The 18,935-nt window shown below is 36.7% G+C and overlaps 1 protein-coding gene across 1 annotated transcript; it reads right to left on the reverse strand.

The window, feature by feature from the left end:
* Positions 1–410: 410 nt before the first annotated feature.
* On the reverse strand, positions 411–6,673 carry ALG10 (ALG10 alpha-1,2-glucosyltransferase). The gene is made up of 3 exons (XM_065939372.1): positions 6,365–6,673; positions 4,894–5,091; positions 411–3,238 (listed from the first exon to the last, which is right to left on the reverse strand). The coding sequence occupies exons 1-3, from the start codon at positions 6,545–6,547 to the stop codon at positions 2,183–2,185; spliced, it is 1,437 nt and encodes a 478-aa protein (XP_065795444.1). The 5' UTR covers positions 6,548–6,673; the 3' UTR covers positions 411–2,182.
* Between the last annotated feature and the right edge of the window lie 12,262 nt (positions 6,674–18,935).

An 18,935-nucleotide genomic window follows, 5' to 3' on the forward strand; every position in this document is an offset into this window, starting at 1 on the left:
GATGGGGCATACATGTAACTCAAATGATCTCTTAAAATAGCAGGGACTCTCCACTTAAAAATGAATTAGCACAATGATTTCCTTAACTGATGGGGTGGAATAATTTCTCCATTATTGCCAGACTACATTAGAGGAAAAAAGGTTTTTGTCTCAGAAATATGCCTAAAAACTAAAAGCACTGCACAGATGGCATCAGATAAGAAATTTGTTTTCCCTAAATTACATATTTTGGGGGGAATTTTGACTTCATTCTCCACTATAAAATAATAATTTGTTCAAGTGTGCTTTCTTGTCTAATTTGAAAAAAAAGAAGTGTCAGTAAAAATATTTGTCTCACAGTCGGTTATAACTAAAGAGTCAATCTACTTTGTAAGCACTGAATAGAATACAAATTGGCCCCAAAGAGTGTGTACAACACAAGACTTTGTATTTATTACTCAGGGCTACACTTGTAATTTGTACTTGTACACAATTTTATATTTGCAAATAAAGAGTATTTTCCAAATTCACTCCTTATTTGAAACCCAGAGAACCATAATCCAACACTGAAAACAGTTCACAGTTGAAAAATTTACAAATGTCAAACTAGATTAAAAAATGAAATCTATTCACAGTTCTAAGTTTACATTTCAAAGTTAACATATCCAAATAATACTTCTCTCTAAGGGAATGACAACTCAAATGAATGTACTCCAAATAGTAGACACAGAATCCAAAATTACTCCCCCTAAATCATACCCAAACATTTGTTACCTAATCTACAAAATAAGACTAGATCAAATAATTTCTAAACTTCCTTTAAATTCTAATTATTTTGGGGGGATAATGGGATCAAATACCAGCTATCTTTAGTTTTTATGTGACTTTGCAAGTCACTTGTTTTTAACCTCTCAGAAAAGATGCTATTTAAAATATCTTAGCAAAGAAATTATTTCCTACAAGTTTTATGAAGCTTATTGAAAAATCTCCTTTAGTAACTTTGATGGGTTAAAAAGTGCTCCACAAAAAGAACTTGAAACCTGTAAATATGACCTTATATGGAAAGAGTCTTTGCAGACATAATTAAGTTAAAGATCTAGACATGCAATTATCCTGAATTAGGGTGGGCTTTAAATCCAAAGAGAAAGAATTGTCATTATAAGAGAAGGAAGACAGAGAGGAAGGCCATGTGAAGACAGAGGCAGATACTGGAGTAATCTATCTATAAACCAAGGAACACTATGGACTGCAGAAAGCAAGAGAGAGGCATGGAATGGATTCTCTTTTGGAGCCTCCAAAAGAAGCTAACACTGGTGACACGTTAATTTTAGGCATCTAGCCTCCAGATCTGTGAAAGATTTTTTTAAGCCACCAAATTAGTGGTAATCTGTTATGGCCACCATAGGATACTAATACAGTAATGTATTTCAGAAAGAAAACCCAACTGAAAAGGTATTATCATCAACACAATTTATCTTTGGCCATCATATGCTTCACATTAGGAACAATGAAAGGACATCATCATTTCTAGATTTTTAACAAAAATCCACTTGATTCCTAGATAAACACAGAAGAGCCTCTATTTTACAACATTTACTTATCTATGTTGAGTCTATTTTACTTACGATTAAAATTAGATTTACTAAAATGTTAAACAATTTTTCAATCAACAATATTACCTAATTGCAAATATTTTTAAAGACTTTGCTAATTTTTCTGAAGAGAATTAATAAATAAGTTTCAGTACTATAAAGCATGCTCAGTTTTCTTAAACCTGTATATAAAAAGCTTCTAAGCTTTTTGAGTAGCAAACAGTGTTAAAGAAATATGATAGCTATAAATAATTTTTTTCCCCATTATTATTCAAGCTTATGGAGCAAGTCTTAAATTTTCTTTAGTTCTTTACCATTTAACTTCCTCAGGTTTATATATATACATATATATAAACATATATATACACATACATATATGTATGTGTGTATTTAAAATACATATTTTAAATACATATTTAAATATGTATATTTAAAATACATATTTCGCTAGTTAAAACAAAAAATCTGATGTGATCTGAGTGTCACCATAGTGTCTAAAAGAAATTCCAAAATTTCTACTTAGTTTTCATTATAGAAATAGTCTAAAAAAAAAAAAAAAAGAAATAGTCTAAATAATAAGTCTATTTTTAGAGTTCAAGATATCCCTGATATTACCACATGAACCTCTGAATGTCTTGACTATTAGGCCATTGAAAAGTCTTGTTCAGAAAGATATAAAATGTTAGGAAGTTCACAATTGCATAGCAACCCAGCTCACAAACAAGTCTGGATGTGGGTGGCAGAGGTATATTAAGCCTATAAATAACATAGGGTAAAATGAAGTAACGAAATTCTAGCAGCTTCTGAGGTACTGTAACAGTAAATAAGCATATGAAAAACATTAAATTCCAGAAAATCGACTTTGATTTTAATGAGTCAGCAATACTCCAACCAGCAAATATATAGACTGGAACTAACAAATATTTCACAATTTCATATTTTTGAAAAACTCTTTTCCACACATAGAATGTATAATGTCTATTATCTGCTAGCAGGTATTTATGAGCATAAGTAAATTTCCAAACTAAAAATAGAGAGACTAAAGTTATCACAAAAAACTGAATCCTCCGTTTCCAAACTAAGCAAAGAAAAGCCCTGATTTTGTTAAGAGACAGCAGGTGAGGAAATGAAAAAAAGAGAGTAAAAGAGAAAAAGTAGAAAAGCTGAGGGAAGTGTAGACAGGCTTCATGACTACTCCGGTCACCAATAACAATTCCACCATTAACTGCCACAAAAGCACAGAATAGAAACGTGAGAAGAATGTAGGGCCAGGTCAAAAGTAAAAGCATACTCAAGTTCTTAAAGGACATTGAATAAGCCAAAAGAAACTGAAGAATTTTCCTGAATTCTGAAAATGGTCCTTTAATAGGGGTAGGCCTCTCTTCTTTCTTCTTCTGTAGCTCAGTTTTCCAAGCTTCAGTTAACTTTTGTGCAATGACATTTCCTGCACAGAAGATAGCCCAGATGATATTTGTTTGACGAAACATGAAGCCACAAAATCCAAGCAAGGCTGAAGTTTTATGATTTCCATAAAGACACATCAAGTAGGCAAAAAGAGTAAAAAACATGGATCCTGCTTCTGTATAATAAAGGAAGTTAAAAAAATAGAGTGTGGGAAATATTGCTAATGTTAATGTTGACAAGATCCTCTGGATACATGAGGCAGCCTATGAAAAGAGAAAACACAGTTCACAATAAAACCAATAGGCTATTCCTGCAGAGCTAAGGGAGAGATTTACTAAAACAAACAAATCAAAAACTGCCTGAGTTCTAAATAAATAAAATTATTCAATATTAATTTTACTCCTGGCTTTGCAAAAATACAGTATATATTTATGAGGGAACTTTCTGATACTTTTTAGTTACACCTAGCAATTTGGAAGCCGATAAAACAAAACATATGTGTGTCAAAGCTTCTATTACCTATTAGACTGAATCATTCAACAAACAGTTAAGGAGTTACTGTGTGCAAGACTATGAACTCAATTCTTTGGAGAACATGGAGATGAATGGGACACAGCGCAAGGGGTTCCATTTCAGTGAGCCTTCTATGAGCATTCATTTGGCCATCATCACCAATTTCTAGTGCAGTCTCAAAACTCTGTACCAGAGAGAATTTAAATACGTATATAACATTTATACCACCACACACAATGACCTTACTATTTGTGATGAGATTACAGGGATCTTCCTGAAAATAGTGGGGCTCATCTAAAGTTAAACATCTTCTTTTGGCCTGATAATCTATTTCAGAATTTGAAAGTACTCTTATTTCCTTGAATTCTATCTTCCAGTTAATCTAAATCACCAAGCCAGATCATGCCATTCCTTTGATTAAAATTAAGGGGGCTGTCCATCACCTACTAGATAAAGTTTAGAATACTTTTCATGACATAAAAAGGATACTCATGACTTCTCTCCTACCTACTTCTACAGCCTCACATCCCTGTACTTTAAAATCTTATAGTTACAAATAGCAATTCCCTGTATCTTGTGGCTCCATGTCTTTCTACAATTGCTTATGCTATGTCTGTCAGAATTCATTCCTATTCTACAGCCCTATCTGTCATCAAGATTCAGATTGGGTATGATATTCCTGATGTGTGAAGTCTTACCCAATGTAACCAACAGCCTTCCTTCCCAGTCAGGCTGCTTCTCTGTATTCTTGTAGTGTTTTACAGCTATCGTTATCACACAATTTACACTACTGAAATCATTTAAGTTAAAACTAACTACTATAGTTAATATTTACTGATTCCTTACTATTACATCCAGCAGTATTCTAGGAACCTTCCATTTATTAAGCTCTTTTTATGCTTCAGGATAGTCCTTTGAGGTTGAGTCTATATTTTTCCCATTTAACAAATGAAAACATGGAGTCACTAACGGGTAACCTGCCCAAAGTAACACAATTAATAAGTGGATAAAATTCAAACCCACATAATTCACCTCCAGGGTCTGCATTCTTAAATTATAAAAAAATGCCCAGGTAACATCTGTTTCCCCTAATGAAGACGTAAGTTTTATAAGAAAAAGACTGGTTCACTTACCTCTGTAGTCTCAGTGCTTAACACACAGAATAAGCTCAATAAATATTTACTGAACTGACTTAACTCATGAAAATTTATTTATATATTTTATAATTAGTTTTTCAAATATTTAAACACAAACATCTAAAATGGGGGTAGGTAGAAGACTTGTTTTAACTTTACAAAATATATACAAATATTGTTAAAAACATTTTCCACCAAATTTCATAAAATAAATTCACCATAATTGTGGACCTGCCTGTAAATAAACTCAAATTATTCTGGAAACAAACCTTGTGTCTGGGTTGCACTTTGCGGAGAAGCAAGTATAGTAAATAGAAGTTGCCAACACTGAAGAGAAGGTTAACAAATCGGAGCATTCCAATGGAGCAGACAACATGTTCTGACCATCCAAAGATCCAACTGGCAGGTTTGACCACTCCAACGGACAGCAGGTATAAGCCAGGTAATGTAGTAATCATGGGGTCCCACTTAAAAACAAAAGGTCAACAACGAAGCAAAAGCAAGAAACAGATTATACTGATAAGACTGACACAGAAACATCATCTTCACTAATAATCAGGCACTTCTGGGAAGTTATCCTATGACACAGTTAAATGAGTCCTTTTAACATCAGGGCAAATCAGACACTTCCTCTAAAGAAGTCTTCCTTATTGTCTTTTCTATTTGCTTTCTGACTGTTAAGGTATCAGCAACCAGGAGTCAACAACTTAAACTCAGTTTCCAAGACATACTCTTTGGAGGGCCTGTCTTTTGGTGATTAAATTGTAAACGCTACAGTTTTAAAAAGCCTGGAAATGCCTGCTGGAACTCTGATGGGTATGGAGCGAAAAATAAAGAGATTAAAGCACAGGATCCATAATGACAACTACAATGTACTGAGCCAATACTCTGTATTTAATCCTGTAACAAGCCCTATAATAGATAACGGTTTTACTATCATTTTCAGATGAGTAATCAGAAACTCAGAAAATTTCCAAGCCACATGAATAGTAAACATTTGCACCAAGTTTTAAAACCAGGTTTTTCTATAACTATAAACTATATTTAACCATACTCTACAATGCCTTCCCCCAGAGGATTTTTATATCCATATCTGCATACGCTGCTGCTGTTGTTCAGGCACTTAGTCCTGGTCTGACTATTTGTGACCCCACAGACAGTAGTCTGGCAGTCTACTCTGCCCATGGGATTTCTTCCCAGGCAAAAATACTAGCCTGGGTTGCCATTTCCAAATGCATATTCAAACACTTCATGGTTGACAGCTTATCCTGTTTACAGAAGGTTGCTAAAAACACCAAGGGTGGAACTAACATAACTTGTCACTTCTTAGTGGCTGAAGATACCCTCGCCCCCTCCTATCCCACTCTCAAAAGACACAGTGAGATGCTTGACAGGTGACCGAATGTGAAATTTTTTTATTCCCTAGGAGCAATCCAATGCTTCTAATTCTGGAACTGGCAAAGAAAAACTAGGATAGCTTTCATTAGTTGCCAAAAAGAGGGGCAATAATGTAGTTCCCCATTGGTTAATCTCCCAGAGGATTTCTTGCTAGGAGACAAATCTGCCATTTATGCAGTCATTTAGCAAATATTTTACAAATTTTAGAGGAACAAAAAATTACCCAGTTCCTTTCCTGTTTGGAGTGAAGGGAGCTAAGGATAAAGACGGGGGAAATTAGCGCTGGGGCCAGATCTTCCCTTTCTAGCTAGTGTGAGCGTGCAGACAGGTTGGGGACCCCACCTGCGAGAGAGAGAAATGGCCCTCACAGTAGCGCTGCGCCTGCGGCAGGTGGAAGATCTCGTCCATGTAGGGCTCTCGCAGGGCCCGGCTGAAAGCAGAGAAAAGGAGGCAGGACACTAAAAAGGTACAGCTCAGGGCAGCCGAGAAATAGTAACCCTCCAGCTGAGCCATTCCTGCCCCCATAGCCAAGAACCTAGTCCCGGAAAATCTGTGCAGAAGTCTCAAGTCCGCAAACCCGAGTCTGACACTCGGGCTCGAAATGGGCGCGCAAAGCGGGACTCGCCGGAGGGATCTGAGCACAGCCGGAAGACAAAGGATGCCGGGAGAGCGCGGACACGGAGCTTCCGGAAGGGTCGGGTTCACTGTTTCCTGAGTGACGAGTTTAGGTAACGGACAGGACTCTTACCCTGTCAATCACGTTGCACAGGGCGCACTGAGTGGTCAGAGCAGCCGGAAGAGGCCGACCTCGGCGATCTGAGGGCCACTGACGTGAGCCGTTTGATGCTTTGAAATGAAAGCAGTTTCTTTTTCTGAAGGTCTTTGTCAGCCTTTTCCCTGCCGTTTCCACTTCTTACCACCAGGAGGCGGCATTTCTCCATGTTTGTAATCCCCAAACTAAAAATTTGTACTTTCCTCCGCCCTGGTTATTTTTGTTTTCTCTCAAGTGATCTGAATTACTAAAACGTTCAGGTCCAAGGCATTTGATTTCGTCAACTTTGGAGGGTGGGAGGAGGAGCTTTGGTTGTGAAAAGAAAGATGGAGACGTTCAGATTAAAACTTGAAGGTCCAGAGAGACCCTTCACTACTGAGCGAATTTAGTACTAAGTAATTTTTCAAAATGTGGATACTCTGAACCAGGATTCATTTACATCAGCATTCACAGTGCATTCAGGCAAATTGCAGTACTCTATGGGAATTGGGGAAACAGTGTTTTAGAAATTGGGGCGTTTTAGTTAAAAGGAAAGCGTCTTTTTGCTGAAAGTTTGAGGGTTAACATCTCTGTAGCAGCGTAATGTTTTCTTACCAGATAACAAGCATGCGCATCTTAATGGATGAAATACTATGTACCATTTATATTTGTAGTCCCTAGAATGTCTTTCACATGTTGGATACTTAACTTTGAAGACTGTTATAGCTTCCTTGACTTTACACAATTCCAGTATTGGGGTTGGAGGCTGGAGGTGAGAGCAACTATTTGAAGACTGCTGGAGATAAATTATATTTTTGCCTGACATAGCTCACAATGTTTTGTAGAAAAATTACCTGTTGGGTGACCTCAATCACTGTTGTTTTGGTGGGAATACATGAGAAATGAGTCAGGATTTGTTTAAAGTTACAAATCTCAGGGTTTTCAGTTCAACTCTTTCTCTGGAGCAAAGCTAATTCACACTCTCCTATTTAAGCAACTTTCTCAAATTAAACTGACTGCCTCTCTATTCAGTCTCTGCCATTTCCTTATTAATAAGAGGGGTATGAGGCGAATATGTGGTGGAATAAAAATATGTATAAACCACTGAAATAAAATCATGTCAGGGTCCTACTTTGATATGATACTTAGTATTGTATTCCCTATTCTCTCCCATTTTATTATTTAGTCTATGCTGTACTTAATCTTCTTGATACCATGTTCATGTGATCTAGTCTTCCAGAAGTTGATGTGGTCTACGGTAACTGACTCTAGAACCCATGACTTTCTCAATCACCATATACATATTATAAGGGCAGAGAAATAGTTTTTTCCTCTACTCTTGGTACTGAACTCAGGTCTGGCTGCTCGTAGCTCCAAAATCAATACTTGAGAGAGGGAGAGAGAGAGAGAGAAAATTGTTGCTGGAAAGGAAAGTTGCTTTTAATCAGAATGCTGGCAGTCTGGGGAGGTGGTGGACTCAGTGTCCACCCCCCCATCCCCTCCGCCAATCTCCAAAGATTCTGCTTCATCATGAAAGTTTTTAGAAGTGTGAAATGGAGTATTTTCTGCTGTATCAATAAACAAGATGTCACAGCCGTCAGCTGTTCCAGCCCTACAAATTTGAAATTCTGAACCTAGAGAATGCCCGGAAAGAACAGTGCCTGCAATCTAACAGTTATCAGGCTGCTGCCACTCTCTATGGTGACCGAGGGACTAAGGTCACCTTAGTGAAAAATCGAGTTGCTGGATGCTGGTCCTAGATAGCTGAGATGTATTTGAAAGTAATGATTTCAGTGAACCCATACTCTTGCAACTTTCCATACATAGAAAATCATTAAATTCCTTGACTTGAGCTATCTGGTTTTCCTTAATTAACAATAATCTTTTGATGCTCAGACTACCTGCCCCTTGTTGCAAACTTCTATATAACTTGGCTCCTTCTCCTCACCTCCTGGGAACAATTCCCTCAGGGTCACTTGAGATGCTGTCCCCCAGTTTGAAGTCCTAAAAATTTCTGCCAAATAAAGCATAACTCTCAACTTCTACGTTGTGACTATTTTTAAGTCAACAGAGGTGAAAACAATGTAATCTCAGTTAGTCATTGAAATAGGGATTAGAGTCATTGCCACAGAGTGCAGGCTTATGTGCAGACTTGTCTATTTCTTGCGATTTTTCTTTATATGCTGTCTTGTTCACACAGTTTGTTCACTAGTTCACTCAAGGGAAAGCTAGGGAAGAGAGCTGGCCATCTGTTGAGCCAGTGATGCCATCCAACCATCTCATCCTCCGTCATCCCCTTCTCCTCCTGCCCTCAATCTTTCCCAGCATCAGGGTCTTTTCAAATGAGTCAGTTCTTTGCATCAGGTGGCCAAAGTATTGGGGTGTCAGCTTCAGCATCAGTCCTTCCAATGAATATTCAGGATTGGTTTCCTTTAGGATTGACTGGTTTGATCTCCTTGCAGTCCAAGGGACTCTCAAGAGTATTCTCCAACACCACAGTTCAAAAGCATCAATTCTTCAGTGCTGAGGTTTCTTCATAGTCCAACTGTCACATCCATATATGACTATTGGAAAAACCATAGCTTTGACTAGACGGACCTTTGTTGGCAAAGTAATGTCTCTACTTTTTAATATGCTGTCTAGGTTGGTCACAGCTTTTCTTCCAAGGATCAAGTGTCCTTTAATTTCACGGCTGCAGTCACCATCTGCAGTGATTTTGTAGTCCCTAAAAGTGAAGTCTGTCACTGTTTCCCCATCAATTTCCCATGAAGTGATGGGACCAGATGCCATGCTCTTAGTTTTCTGAATGTTGAGTTTTAAGCCAACATTTTTCCTCTTCTCTTTCACTTTCATCAAAAGGTTCTTTAGTTCTTCGCTTTCTGCCATAAAGGTGGTGTCATCTGCGTATCTGAGGTTACTGATATTTTTCCCGGCAATCTTGATTCCAACTTGTGCTTCAACCAGCCCAGCATTTCAATGATGTACTCTGCATATAAGTTAAATAAGCAGGGTGACAATCTACAACCTAGACATACTCTTTTCCCAATTTGGAACCAGTCTGTTGTTCCATGTCCAGTTCTAACTGTTGCTTCTTGACCTGCATATAGATTTCTCAAGAGGCAGGTCAAGTGGTCTGGTATTCCCATCTCTTGAAGAATTTTCCACAGTTTGTTGTGATCCACACAGTCAAAAGCTTTAGTGTAGTCAATGAAGCAGAAGCAGATGTTTTTCTGAAACTCTCTTGCTTTTTGATGATTCAACAGATGTTGGCAATTTGATTTCTGGTTCCTCTGCCTTTTCTAAATCTGACTTGAACATCTGGATGTTCACAGTTCACATACTGCTGAAGCCTGGCTTGGAGAATTTTGAGCATTACTTTGCTAGTTTGTGAGATGAGTGCAGTTGTGTGGTAGTTTTAGCATTCTTTGGCATTGCCCTTCTTTGGGATTAGAATGAAAGTTGACCTTTTCCAGTCCTGTGGTCACTCCTGAATTTTCCCGATTTGCTGCCATATTGAGTGCAGCACTTTCACAGTATCATCTTTTAGAATTTGAAATAGCTCAACTGGAATTCCAACACCTCCACTAGCTTTGTTCATAGTGATGCTTCATAATGCCAACTTAACTTCGCATTCCAGGATGTCTGGCTCTAGGTGAGTGATCACACCATTGTGGTTATCTGGGTCATGAAGATCTTTTTTGTATAGTTCCTCTGTGTATTCTTGCCACCTTTTTTAAATATCTTCTGCTCCTGTTAGGTCCGTCTTTTATTGTGTATATTATTTAGTATGCCTATACACACACTAAAAACTAAAATATAAGGAAAGGGTGACATTATACTGAACCTTGAAATTATTTGCCATTTTAACTATATGCTATTACCTTTTTATTTCCATTGCACCATGACAGTCTTGGCTTAACCGTATAGGGAGAAAACAACTCCTCAGTCCAACCTGCAGAAGGAACTGATGATGGAAACGTGACATATACTCAAGAATGAGAAAGAAAGTCGTATTTTTCCCCTCCCCACTTCCCCTTTGACTACAAAACTGTAGTCCACTAAGTTCCTGAGGTGTGGCATCCTCTTGCCTGCCCACTTATAAGCCTTACAATCATCCTATTCTAATAAATCTTGTGTATCTCTTTGCCTTATGCTGAATTTTTTCTGTGCTGCGATATAAAGAATTGAAGTTTCTCAGAGCTCCTTAAGATGCATTTCTGCAGTTTCACCTTTATCTTCAGAAATAATGATACTTCTTTCTTTTGGATATAGGAAAGGCACCTCTCATGTGAGGGTTTTCTGACCTACTTCAGGGAAAGGTAAGAATGTCCTTCTTAGGTTTTATGATCTGCTTCATTGGAAGATCAGATAGTTCTTCCTGCATATGCTAATTCTTAGGACTCCTTATGCTTGAGGTATTTAATATGCCAAAGTGCCATATTTTGAACCTAGAGTTTCTTGAACCCCTGTCAATCGCCTAAAACCTACTGACTTTTTCTAGAAATAGTGGGAATTTTCGATGGTAACGGTACAAAGCCAGACACTTATGCTATGTATTTCTCTTCATAGCACTTGCCACCAAGGTTTTACATTGAACATCTGACCCCTACACATGTCCCACACATCCCTTTAAAATAATTGGAAAGGCTCATAGAAATAAGGGTTTTTAGAAATGGTAGTTTCGTTAATAATTAACTTGTCTTCATTTTACAGAATAAGCTGAAGTCAAAATGAATGATTTACCTGAAATCACATATGAAGTTAGTAGCAGAGTCATGGTTAGAAATTAGAATATCAGACTGACAGTAATAAATAACCCCATAGATTTAGGGTTTAAAATAATCTTCAATTTATACTGAACTGAATATTTCATTAATCTCTGGAACTTTTTATTTACATTTTATTCTTTTGTGTTTAAATTAACCAAGTCAAAATACAGATTTTTATTTTTTTAAAATATCAATTGTACAGGCTAATTGCATCAAAATCTGCTGAGGAGCTTTGTAAAAAGCTAGATTCCAGATTATTATCTCACACCACTAAGTAATAATTTTCAGATAATAATCATTGGTGAAAAGCATATTACCCAAGAATGTTAAGAAACACTCAGGGCCCGATAGGGGTCTTCATAGAATACTCCACTGGTTTGTTGGTGAATTACTTTTACTGCTTGTAAATTGATGAAGTTGTTGTCACTTGTCTCCTTTGGGACTGTGACACTTCTCATAACCTATAAATGTTTTTCCAAGATCTGCCACTAAATCAAGACCTCACATTTACATAGTCATTTCTAGGGATTTGTATGAAGTAAGTTATATTTTATTAGATCTATGTTTTAAAACTGGATCACCATTAGTATTCTCCTTATGTTCTCCATTTTCCAGATGTCCTTATTTTTTTGATAAAGAGTCGCTACTAGAATGGGCATCATAGATCCTCAATTAAGAATTTTATTTTGTGTTGTCTTTTGAATTATGATATAACAAGTTATGGCAAAATGGGCAATTTCTTTTGGAATTTAAAGATAGGTAGTGTGTATAAGAAATAAATCTTTGTTGATTTAAGCTATTAAGATTTTTCATTTACTACTGCCATGGAACATAGCACAGCCTGATCAATTTTGACGTTCTTAATTTGGTGAACTCACATAATACAGTATATATTTAACTGTATGTGAAATACTTATTCCCTGTGAGTTTCCCCAAACATTGTAATTCTGATAACTAAGAAATTTTGGCAAGTATTATCATTTGAAGTGATAGTCCAAGTACTATCTTTCCTCTTGTTGAGGCCCTTTCACTTTCTACTGAACCAAAATACTGACCACTTCACAGTCACAGTGATGACTTAACTGCATCTTGGGCCAAAATCATAGATGATAACCACCAAAATGCAACTAGCCTTGAGCTAAATCTCAACATTCCAATTTTAGAAAAACTAAAATTAATCAGTTAACTCAGCATTTAATTAAAAAGAAAAGACACACAAAATGTTGGTACAAAAGCATTAGTCAATATTTTAACTCTTTACTGAAAATATTTTGGAGATATGATGCAGGGTGAACAATGTTCCTAGTTTGAGACTTCCCAGTTTTAGCCTTGCAAGCTCCAGGAAGTGCTTTAATCTCAGATGAACAGGGATGATTCATCCTCTGAAAAGTTTTGCCACATGACCCAAAGCATATGTAACATCTGGAGTGGATCCTGTGTTATAACCTCTCTAGGATTTTTTCTTTTTATTTTTTCATCCTTTTTTTTTCTCATAGAGAAAAATTTGACCTCTTCTTCAGTTGTTCATCTCCAGGCTTTCCACAATGAAAAACACAATGTTCATTGCCAAGCAACACAGAAGTTGGAGAAAAGAAATTTAAATACAAACAGTTTCATATTTTTCTATGAAACATATTCAGAAATGGGAAATTTTTTATTTAAAATAATCTCTATGTGAAGAGGAATTCTCCTCTGTGAAAACATGAGTAGCTGGAATAATTATCCTACAGCTATCACTGCCAGTTTAATGAGAAACATTCCAAGGAAGATACACTTCACAAAAGACTTTGCCTTTAAATTACATAAAATTTAAGGTCATTGCAAATTGATTATTAAATGGATTAGGTTGTTATGTCAATAAAATTGCAGTACCATTAAATCAGCCAAAGTGACAAGTTAGAAGGGAAGACATTCACTTAATTTATAGTTTTAAATAAACACTGTAATATGATTTTACTAATTTTAAAATTTCAGAACTTGGACTGAGTTTTATGATACAATTAAAATTTTGGCACTTATTCAAGTTAAAGTGAAATATTGAAGAGGCTTTCAGTTTGCTTTCTGCTTTTATATTAGAGCCAGACGAAGGAATGAGGGCACCTTTGGGCTGACAATTGACGCCCTGCACCAACTGGTAGTTTGACATATATTCAAAATATAATTCCTCAATTACTTGCATAAAATTAATTTAGTGAGGCCAGAAAAATTGAAATTTCATTAAGCAAATTTAAATATAGAAATGCTCATTTAGATTTTATTTTTCCTAGGAAAAGCAAACACATTGTAGGTAGAGGTAGTTCACGATCTGTGGTCCTAGTTCTGCTTTCAGGTCTTTTTGTTGATGTTGTGCCGTTTAGCATTGCTTTTCTGAATGAGACAGTACCCCATATCAAAGGATTTATAATCATTTAATGCACTACAGTGAAATATACATTGTTTATTACGGTCTCAAAATTTTAGTTTCTGTAATTACCAAATTTTAATGATTGATAATACATCTGTGCAAATGTATTTAAGGTAGGCCTGTGTTATTAAAGAAGTGAGTTTTCAGACTTCTTTTCACTAGACGGTGCTGACAGCTTCTATAATATCAAGATCAATTTGTTACCTTTCCTTAAAAATGAATTCCAATAATATTTTGGCTGATTATTGATCAGCACTCCAATATATGCTTAACAAGACTGTCACTCAGGATGGTTGTTGGTAGTTTTTTCAAGTTCATTATTTTCAATGTTAATTCATTACTATTATTTTTATATTGATGACATCTTACAATTACCATATCATCATGCAAGAAATACTGGAGGCAGGTGAGAGACTGGAGAGAGGCTGTAGAGATGCATGTGTGTCATATGGGGACAAACGAAAAAACATCGCTTACTTTCCTGGACCCTTCAAGCAAGTGAAGTGAATGCCTTAGACCTTGGGGGAAGGTGAGGAGATGTTTGCATTCCAGGACCCAAGCAAAGCTCTGTTGATTCTGGGAAAGGGAGAAAAGTAAAAACCTGTTGCTGATGGAAGGACAAGAATGCGTTTCGGCCCAATATCCTGCACTACTTCAAAGAAGAGCTCTGTTGCCATTAGGGGAGAGGCTAATGTCAGATGCAAACTCTTCGTCTCTCTAGAGCAACTCTCCCTCCCTCTAGGGCTACCACAGATGCAAGGCTACCATAACAGGGAGAAACAGGGCCAATGTGAAAGTCCATCCTTAAGGCCTAGGTACAGGGCATGCTTAACATAGAAGATGGATCAGGAATACTAAATCAAACTCCTTTGAAACTATCTCTGAGTGACAAAGCAGTTTACTGTTGCAGTGAGGCAAAGAGACAGAGAGAGAAACCTCTGAAATGCATGCTTGCAAAGGTGGATGAAAGTTGAGAGGGAAGTAAGAATACTGACAAAAACACCTTTGACACCCATGGCTCCGTACTTAGCACAAAGTAAAAGCAGACCTCTATCTCTACTTTCCTGCTGGTTCAGTTGGTAAAAGAATCTGCCTGCAATGCAGGAGACCTGAGTTTGACTCCTGAGTTGGGAAGATCCCCTAGAGAAGGGAAAGGTTACTCACTTCAGAATTTTGGCCTGGAGAATTCCGTGGAGTGTATAGTTCATGGGGTCACAAAGAATCAGACATGACTGAGTGATTGTCACTCTCTAGAATTTGAAGTCCACGATGTACCTTCATGTTGTGTGTGTGTCAATTATATAACCTAAGCACATATTTCTATAGAGTATATAGTATATGCCTAGGATTGTAATTGCTAGCTCATAAATCTGTGTATTTTTTAGTTGAAATGTTGAAAAAGAGTTTTCCAAAGTGGTTGTTTCAAATTATATTTATTACCACTTAGCAACTAAACCACCACCACCAAGCAATAGCTGAGAGTTTTCTTATTTCCTAGCCTTGTCAGCATGTGGTGAAACATTAAAATTTTACTAAGTAATGCATATGTAATGATATCTCATTGCAATTTAATTTGCACTTCCCTAATCTTGGCGAGGCAGCAGTGAGTGGTGGCTTGAAGCAAGATCTTAATTCCTGCCCAGGAATTAAACCTGGATAGCCTAGATGAAAACCAGGAATCCTAGCCACCAAACCAGCAAGGCTTAGAGGCTAGAAGTTGATTTTCCCCGAATCCTTGCCGCCAGTGAAAAATTCATTTATTATGGTGGCAGAACTGTAAATGCAGGTACAAAGTTTATTGTTAGAGACATAGCACAAAAACAAGTGGGAGAGCACAGAGAAATAGTTTATCTAGTTGAGATAGAAGCAAGGCAGAGACTAACACCCAGAGAGAAAAGGTGTGGGTGTCCCCCCTAGTGAGGAGGAGCACAGTAAAGAGGCAGTTAAGTCATTTAGATAGGTCAGTTTTTCCAGGTTGTTGTCTTCTTCTAGGCCAATTATCTGGTTTCTTTTTTCACACCTAACCTTCCCTGGAACCCTATCCTGGGGTTCCCATGCACCTCTCAGCCAAGATGGATCTCAAAGTGAAGGCTTCTGGGAGGAGCAAGACTCATTATGGCCTAGCTTTATCCCTTGACTTTTGACCCACAAGAAGCCTTTCTGTGCATGTGTAGTGTCTGCCTTGTCCTAAAAGAGGAGGAAGGGAGATCTCTTAATGCTTTACTCAAACAAGGTTTTGCCCCTCTTTATCCTTGCCAGGACTATTAACTTAAGGAGCTTATAAGAGACAAACATTGGCTATTTACCTCATTTCTGTTGTTTCTTCCATTTTGGAAGGCAAAGTGAAAGTGAAACTGAAAGTCTCTCAGTCGTGTCTGACTCTTTGTGACCCCATGGACTCTACAGTCCATGGAATTCTCCAGGCCAGAATACTGGAGCGGGTATCCTTTCCCTTCCCTAGGGGATTGTCCCAACCCAGGGATCAAACCCAGGTCTCCCGCATTGCAGGTAGGTTCTTTACCAGCTGAGCCACCAGGGAAGGAGGCTGATCATAAATACCTCAACTGGAGCCCACCTATCTCTTGTCTCAGGGAATGCAAATAGGAGGCTAGCTGTAAATGTCTAATCTGGACTGCATCTATCTCCTACATCATTATAACCAATGAAAGTGAGTATGGTATTTTTTGTCATTAATAGTTTAAATATAATAGATTTATATTTAATTAATTATATTAATAATATTCTACACAAGTATATTTAAAATTTTGTATCTCATACATTGTTATTAGATGTTCATAGAGCATTTAAGGAAACTGGTAAAAAGATAAACATTACTAAATTTCAAAAAGTAGAATTCTTTTATGTGTGTGGTTCAGTGATACATATACTCATATGTTACTTTTGAAATTATTTTCCATTATAGATTGTTATAAGATATTGACTGTAGTCCCCTGTGCTATAGTGTAAACTTTTATAGCTTGTTGCATATTTATTTTTTAAAATTAGAAATCTAGTGTTCTCTTCATACTAAGTCAAACAAGTGGAATCCATGTCAAATATTTTAGTTAGGTAGAAATTCACAAGTTTTCTAAAATATTTATATTATATATATATTATTTATATATATGTATGCAAAAGCTTTCCTACCGTACTTTATACACACTTGAGAAAGAACATAAAAATTAGAAAAAGGAGATAGAGAAATTGGAAAACATAAACTAAATGAAATGGAACATTGAATATGAAATAGAAAAAGTGAAACAAACTAGATAAAAGTAAAAGATCCTCATGTAGTACAGTTGTTTCTGGACACTGCTGTTCATTAGAAACATGCCTGGAGCTCTGGCCAAAAAAATAAAATAAAATAAAATAAAAAAGCAACACCTGGGCATTTGTATATTTTTTTTTTAAATTCCAAGATAATTTTGATATGCATCTGGATTTTAAAAAGTGATTACAGGTTTTTCTATTAAATGGTAGTTTTGGTGCATAGAATTCTATAATTTTTCTGTTGACCAATCATGATACAATGTTATTAAGTGAGTAATAGTTACATAATCACAATAATAAAAGATGTTTATCAGTTTTCTCAATCAATAACCAGACAAAAGTAAAATAATTATAACTGCAAGCCATAATGGGAACATGATTAAATTAACAGAATAAAATAATTGCATACAATTAGAGGGGTCAAGCAGAGTGATGTGGTAAGCAAAAGTGCACATATTTTCATCTGCTCAGTCAGCATATGTCTTTTGGTTAATGATTTAATCCATTTACATTTAAGGCAATTATTGATGCTATGATTCTATTACTATTTTCTCAATCATTTTGGTTTTATTTTCTGTAAGTAGAGCTTTTCCTTCTCTTGTTTTCTTCTTAGAGAAGTTCCTTTGCATTTGTTGTAAAGCTGGTTTAGTGATACTGAATTCTTTTAACTTTTGCTTGTCTGGAAAGCTTTTGATTTCACCATCAAATCTGAAGGAGAGTCTTGCTGGGTAGAGTATTCTTGGTTATAGTTTCTTCCCATTCATCACTTTACATATGTCATGACTTTCCTTTCAGACTTGTAGAGTTTCTGTTGAGAAATTAGCTGATAGCCTGATGGGAGCTCCCTTATATGTTATATGTCATTTTTCCCTTGTTGACTTTAATACTTTATCTGTGTCTTTAATTTTTGTCAGTTTGATTACTATATGTCTTGGTGTGTTCCTTCTTGGGTTTATCCTGCCTGGGACTCTCTCCACTTTCTGGACTTGGTTGATTATTTCCTTTCCCATGTTAGGGAAGTTTTCAGCAATTATTTCTTCAAATGTTTCCTCAGGTCCTTTCTCTCTCTCTTCTCATTCTGGGACCCATATAATGCAAATGTTCATGTGTTTAATGCTGTTCCAGAGGTCTCTTAGGCTGTCTTCATTTCTTTTCATTCTTTCTTCTATCACCTGTTCTGTAGCAGTGATTTCTACCATTCTGTCCTCCAGGTCATTCATCCTTGCTGTTGCCTCAGTTATTCTGCTATGGATTCCTTCTGGTGTATTATTCATCTCTATTTGTTTGTTTTTTGGTTCTTGTTGGTTTTTGGTAAACATTTCTTGCATCGTCTCAATCTTTGCTTCCATTCTTTTTCCAAGATCCTGGATCATCTTCACTGTCATTATTCAGAGAATTTTTTTTCTGGAAGGTTCAACTATCTCCAGTTCATTTTGTTGTCTTTCTGGTGTTTTATCTTGCCTCTCATCTGGAAGGTAACTCTGCTTTTTCATGCTGATTAACTTTCTGTAATGTGGTTTTGTTTTAGTCATTATGGGATTGTTCTTCTTGTTGCTTCTGTCTGCCTTCTGATGGAGGAGGCTAAGAGGCTTGTGTAGCTTCCTGATAGGAGGGACTGGTAATGGGAAAAACTGGGTCTTGCTCTGGTAGGCAGGGCCTTGCTCAGTAAAGCTTTAATCCAATTATCCTCTGATGGGTGGGGTTGTGCTCCCTACCTGG

Source organism: Muntiacus reevesi, chromosome 1 (assembly GCF_963930625.1).
Source record: "Muntiacus reevesi chromosome 1, mMunRee1.1, whole genome shotgun sequence".
Classification (NCBI taxonomy): domain Eukaryota; kingdom Metazoa; phylum Chordata; class Mammalia; order Artiodactyla; family Cervidae; genus Muntiacus; species Muntiacus reevesi.

What these genes read in the sequence shown, in the direction of transcription:
- ALG10 (XM_065939372.1), bottom strand. Translation starts at nt 6,547, where the DNA reads ATGGGGGCAGGAATGGCTCAGCTGGAGGGTTACTATTTCTCGGCTGCC. An exon ending in GCCATTTCTCTCTCTCGCAG is followed by an intron (nt 5,092 to 6,364) that starts GTGGGGTCCCCA and finishes TTTGTTTTTAAG; the next exon opens with TGGGACCCCATGATTACTAC. An exon ending in AAGTGCAACCCAGACACAAG is followed by an intron (nt 3,239 to 4,893) that starts GTTTGTTTCCAG and finishes CTCTTTTCATAG; the next exon opens with GCTGCCTCATGTATCCAGAG.